General features: G+C 49.1%; 1 protein-coding gene across 1 annotated transcript in view; it reads right to left on the bottom strand.

Moving 5' to 3' along the window:
* Window positions 1-237: 237 nt before the first annotated feature.
* The window catches only part of LOC105275696, a 49,089-nt gene continuing 42,964 nt past the window's right edge, over window positions 238-6,362 (bottom strand). The window contains exons 3-4 of the mRNA XM_011332726.3: window positions 5,591-5,737; window positions 238-3,513 (exon numbers count right to left, since the gene is read on the bottom strand). Of these exons, the coding sequence (XP_011331028.1) occupies window positions 2,509-3,513; window positions 5,591-5,737 (1,152 nt within the window). The 3' untranslated portion in view covers window positions 238-2,508. The remainder of the gene's footprint in view (window positions 3,514-5,590; window positions 5,738-6,362) is intronic.

Raw genomic sequence — 6,362 nt, 5'->3', positions numbered from 1 at the left:
CAAATATCGCGATTGAAAAGGAGAAACGATCGCTAATCATTTGTTGCGCGTTTCGTTCGGTATGCACGCACTATGATACAACGATTATGTACAAAATACAATAATTTATACATGTATTATGTATGTGTGTATATATGCATACATGTATACCCGATACAACGGTATATCCACTCTCGAGGGTTCTCAATTACCCCCGTCTACTTTCACGACGATTATCGAACTTCTAGTAGAAACATCTTTTTTTTATGCAAGCACACACACCTTAAGGACTATTGCATTACCGGCGTATTTTCTGCTTTGTTTTTTTTCTTGTTCTTGTCTAGCTAACGCGCTAGATCGTACACGAAAGACGAACTACTTCGAGTAATATCGTACACGAGGCTAGGCTACGTACACAATCAGATACGAAACGGGTTTCGCCGCCCGAGGACCGTCGCCGAGATCTCACGATGCGGGAAACAATCGACTTACAATTGCGATCGATTCGCCTTACCGATCACTCTGCCGTTGCGCTTACAGAGACGCGAACTGCTCTCGCGAAGTGAGAGCTCATAGTGTTACTGCCTTTGGTATATAGTCGGCATCGAGCGTCCGACGGCGGTTTTGCTAAATGAAGAAATTATTTCACACAGAACGAGACTAAATCCAGTCGCCCTCAAATCATTTCCACGTACGAAAAATCTGACATCTTCCCAGCTCGCACTGAACTTTTTCAATTAAGTGAATAATTCGCGAAATTAAAACCACAACTAATTAAATGAAATGAAATAAATTCTAAGAACGATGATCATCTCGGCGAGCAGAAAAGAAAAGTAACTTACACGGAAAATGGAAAGATGTTACACTTAATTCTAGACCGAGATACGATAGAGACTCCCTCTCTCTCTCTCTCTCTCTATTTCAGTTTCCTTCTTCAGAAATAACGTGTTCAATTACCGATCGCGCCAATAATACGATAATTAAGACAATGTAACGAGAGGGAAGTTGCCGGCGCGCAGATAATACCGGATCGACCGGTTCCGCGAAACACAACGAGACGGGATAAATAAAATAGGAAGAGTCGCGCGTTCATGCGCCGCGATATCCTCGTTGTGTGTAATTACATGCGATAATATTATTACGATTAGAAGCGGAATGCCGGCTAGATCGAACCGGCCCTTTTCTCGTCAATGAGATGTTACCTGATCGCGCTTAATCGACATTAATCCACGGACCATCCGAGATTGCGAGGCTATTACATCGCTTGCCGCGCACAGAGACGCGTTTGTCGGTCTCCCGACAACCATGCTCCTTGCAGAAAATGTTCATCTTTCCAATTTTCGACGTTGATGCCAGATATGTTAACAAGAATCTGCTAAAATGGAAACGGTAAAATTTTGAAATCGAACAATTGATAAATAATGTAGCATTACTCATTTATCGCGCTAAAGTTTGACTCGCGCATTCGTCTCCAAGACGGAATCTTTTATAATATCTAAATATTCTCTCGATAAAGAGAAAACGAGCGTTGAATTAAGAAGACCTGTCGTTTATTTGAAGCATCATCCGCCGAATGTGAAATTCGTCGAATCTGAGGAAATTGTCGAATGGGCGTCTTAAAACATGAAAGACAATTCATCGATAACGACGTCGAACGTTACCGAATCCGCGGGCGACACTCGAAAACGAGAATACGGGTCCCTTTTTTTACTCCCTCTCTCTCTCTCTGTCTTCGTCTCTTCTTTCGTCTCTGTCTCTCTACCTCGTCGACTCGTTGAATATTCAGGACCATCGCGGTGTCGCCGCACGGACTGTCGCTTTTGCTCCGTTTCGATGGATCGATCGACGCCGGGTCCGGCCGGATCCGCTCTCCGCGGAACGGATCCCTAAATATCGGACGTGGAAAGCGCCGCGCGAATCCCTGACACATCGACCCGTATTTCGACAGACTCGGGAATTATTCCGCTCGCTCGGCCCGCCGTCTATATCGAGCACCGAGCGACGTCGGGGCGCGAGCGAGCAAACGGCCAGCAACCGATCGGATGAAATGTGTGACACGAGCGGTAATCGATCCCGTCCGGTTCAATATGTAATTGCATCTATCCGTCGTTCCTCTCGGTTCCTGCCGGCGAGAAAGACGGGACGAGTCTTCCCGTCGCGGTTCGCGAACGCGCGTCAATCGGATACGGTATTTAGGGACGAATTAAATATGAGGAGCGACCGCGATCGACGTTTTGTTATAGGCGACTCTCTCGTTGCCGTGCGACCATGTCGGAAACGCAAATAGGTCGGTCGTACTTCAACGACCTTTCGGGAAAACCCGACTTCGATTAATCTGCTTAGCGGGAGCATCTGGAATCACGATGCAGCGTACGCGAAATGTCCAGACAACTAGTGGCATCGTCGATATAATTCCAGAGATACCAGGAATATCCGCGCATCGATCGCGATCGTAACGCAGTACCTTTCACCCACCAAGTGTCCGAGAAGTTACTGAACCAATCCGTTCTCTCGTTCGCGCCAATCCGCTCACGAATGATTCTCCCCGGTCTGGACCGACACTTCCGTGCCCATCATCAGCGGTCCAGCCAGGACGTTGGTCGGCGTCGCGGTCGGCAAAACCAACGGTGTCGGCACCACCATCGACGGTCTCAGTCGCTCGGTGAGTGCCAACATCACTTGGCAGTGTAGCTGCTGAATGGTCGCTAGTAGATTAAGGTTCGTGTCGATGAGACCGGTGGCCGGCGAGTACCTCTCTCTCTCGGCGCTCTCGGTCTCCTCGACGAGCGGCGTCGCAATGGCTGCGACGACCTTTGACTCGGTTGCTTCTGGTTCCCTCAGAGTGTTGGCGGCCGCCGCGGCAGCAGCGGCGGCCTTGCTCTTCTCCGCCTGGAGTAGCCTCTGTTGGTGCTTCAAGTACGAGGTGGTGATGGGGAGACTGTAGTCGATGGGCGTGTTCTTGGGATCGAGCCCGGGACTCCAGGGCCTTGGCAACGGCTGGCTGGGCTGCGGCGAGGGTGTCCGACCCTCCGGCAGCATCCGCTTCCTCTTTGATGACGCCGAGCTCTTCGAGCTCGCCCGGTCCGACTCCGGCGTCCGCCTCGATTCCGGCAGCGCATCCGAGCTCGGAAGAAAACCGCCGTTCACCGGCTCCTTCTTCAGCAGGTTCGTGATGCTCAGCGGGTTGTACTTCTCGTCCTTGTCCTTGTCGGGCTTGTCCACGACGACGCTGCTGTTCTTGTGCTGCTTCTGGTGCCTGTAGCTGTGCAGGTTCTTACCCTCCGACGATGCGTGATGGTTGCTGTCGCGCAGCTTAGGGCTGCTCTGCACTGTCGAGGTTGTGAGGGCGGTGCCATTGGGACTGGAGTTCAGCGGGGTCGGCGTCGATGCCAGCGTCGTCGTCGATGCCGTCGAATGCGACTGATTCGACAAATTCGTCGGGCTCGGGGTCCGCGGACGCCGTTGGCATTCCGTGCAGCCTAGCAGAAATCGCGTCACCGCTTCCCGAGGTAGAAACGCGTACGTTTCTGTGATCTGCAACAGAGAGAGAGGAAAATGCACTCTTCGCTTAAGAATATTAGAATAATCGTAGGCGCGATCTCCTACGGCCCATCTCGCGCGGATCGATAATAAGTCGTTGGTTGATAATGAGACTGCAAAAACGACAGCGAGGTCTACCTCCAAGGTAACGCGCGCTCGCGATCGAGTCTCCATTCTCCGCGACTAATTTCTCGGACGTCGCTTTGCGACACTGTTGCGTTGAAACACCGCCGGTCAGGCAATTAACCAATTCCATCCTAGGCCTAGGCGCCGCACCCAAGTGAGCACGTTCGCGCAATAATGCGCGACTGCCATTGTCAATCGGTACATTAATGGGCGCGCGAATGGTTCTCGTCTCCGTGAATGTATCGCTGTCACATGGCGTCGTTTTACGCGCGACGCCCACTAGGGAAAATTCATGAGTGGTATAACGGAACTTTGATGTCTTCTTGCGAGAGGTGTTCAACCGGAGGGATGCTTCCCGCCTCTTAATAGGAAACGTTTCTCTCCAAGGAGGTGGAGGGGGCGGCATAACTTAATCAAGGAGGATGGCAGCCTCCGCGAGAGCCGAGGAAACGGACGGAGTGTTTGATGTGTGCGTGCGCGTATAACTCGACGCGGGTTTTCGTGGGGGTAGTAATTCGATAAGATTTGCCGGAGACTTCGTGGCGGACTCGTGGGAGGAAAAAAAGGAGCGTCAGGTAAGAAACCGATACAATATAAGGATCGAGACGCGATATAGTCAGAAACTTATCGCTTATGTCGCCTCGCCATGTTTCGAGGCCCGAGCTTGAAAAGACGGTGTTAGAAAGGAGAGTAAATGTCATAGCATTTCTTCCTGGCATTTTTAATGGTAAATGTAATTGTTACGGAATCCTTAAGAAATTTTACAGATGCAGTTTTTCTGATAAAATCGTCGTCGACGTCTGATAAAATGTCGCGTTCGCGCTTCATCTTTTTCTCTTCGTCTCATGATTATCAACTCGCTGAATTACAACAAATGGATACGATTTCTGCACGGCGGTGACGCTCAGTCGCAAGATTGCAACGGGTTTCGCAGCCTTGCACACACCCTGATGGCCAGGAGAAAATTCCAACTTGGCGCGCCATAGCACCGTAAGGCGCCGATCGGACAATACCATTAAAGGTGCGAGCTGTCAAAGGTGAGCTGCAGCACCGCCTGTACAGATTGGTCAACCCGCTCAACCCTTCCAACGTAACGGCAGCAACTCGAAATCCACCACCCTCGGACACAGCGGCGGTGGTGGTATCGAGTTGCGCAACGCGCGCCATGATATAACGCGGACTCCTCTGGAGCCGATGAATCCCGCTGCCTAACGCCGACTTGAACGTAAAACAGTTCCACCGTCGCGCGAACGCTCGAGTGTGTGAGTAAGCAGGCAATGCAACAAGTGTCCTGAGGTTTTGAATCACAAGCAGATCGCGGTGCGCGAGAAAGAGAGAGAGGGAGGGAGAGAGAGAGAGAGAGAGAGAAAAACGAGAGGAAGAGGGGGAGGAGAGAAAGAGAGGATGGGAGGCCGAAGAGTGGGAGGGTGGTCGCAGGGGCCGACGATGGAGGACAGAAAGAGAGCGCGTTGCTGAGGGTGCGAGCTAGAGAGAGAGAGAGGGAGAGTAACAGAACACGGATATGATACCCCGGAGAGAGGTTTACGCGAATGCGCGCCGGAACATGTGAGATGACGTGTGGTATCGAGTGTTCGACGCTTGAACGCCTCGATGCCTTCCCTCGGGAACGGTAAATATCGCGTGTCGCGGGCAGCCATGCAAGAATTCAACGCGCTTCACTGATAGCGCCCGAATTCGGAATTCGATCGCTCGCGAGCTGACGGATGCTTCAATTAGCGCCCAGCATCTCGTGCATGTCTGATCCAGTGCCCGATGCAAGAGAGTATTCCGCGAATATTCGCAGAGGTGCGAAGGTATCATTGCGCGATTAGTCCCGTATCTTTAACTTCAAAGTCATTTATTAAGTCGCGTGCATCTGGTGTTCTAGGAATTCGAGGCAAATGCGAATCATGAAAATTATTGGAATTTCTACGACGCGACTTACCGTTCTGTAGGTACGTTTCTGACCGGCATGTTTCCCAGGACGTCCTTCGAGATCAACGTGAACGGCATGGATGATGTCGAAAAAGTTCTCCACGATCGCGACTTTCTTGTACACTCTTCCAGGAACCGTACCCTCGGCACCATTTAACTGTGAACAGAATAGAATAATTATAAGAAACATGCGTTTAATTCATGTCATTCGATAACGTATTGGATAAATAATAAAGCATTATGTACCAGTAATAAAATATACGATTTTGTTTTTACAAGTTTCGTTGTTTCATGGTATTAGCAAACACAGAATTAATATGGGGAATTGGAAATTCAATATTAAATGTATTTAAATCAAATTTAAAATCAAATGTATTTTCCAACAAAAGTTGCATTCACGTTATTGCGTTCAAAGGCCACCTATGATCTGAGGAGTAACTTCTAGCTTCCCTTCAGCTCCTTCAGTCGGAAAGCGTGTTCAGTTCTCTACTGTCCGTTACCGACAGCTCATTTTATCGACCACTGGCATAGTAGCCACTAGCGCCCCAAACGGTGGTATCAGTTATCGACAAGGGATATCGTCATTAAATAGTGTTAAAAAATAATAATTAAACTTGTAATTTTTTATTCTGTAACTCTAGTAAGCTAAAAAATAAGATTAAATATATTAGTGAAATTAACATGATTTACTGTCAATTTTCTCTTATATCGAAAATATTTCGTGAAAGAAAACCTGGTTTTTTATATTTTATAATTATCTATTTAAATTCAATCAGAAAATA

Source organism: Ooceraea biroi, chromosome 8 (assembly GCF_003672135.1).
Source record: "Ooceraea biroi isolate clonal line C1 chromosome 8, Obir_v5.4, whole genome shotgun sequence".
NCBI classification, from domain to species: domain Eukaryota; kingdom Metazoa; phylum Arthropoda; class Insecta; order Hymenoptera; family Formicidae; genus Ooceraea; species Ooceraea biroi.
The sequence above is the reverse complement of the archived record's forward strand: the minus strand, read 5'-3'. Positions and strand labels throughout refer to the sequence as shown.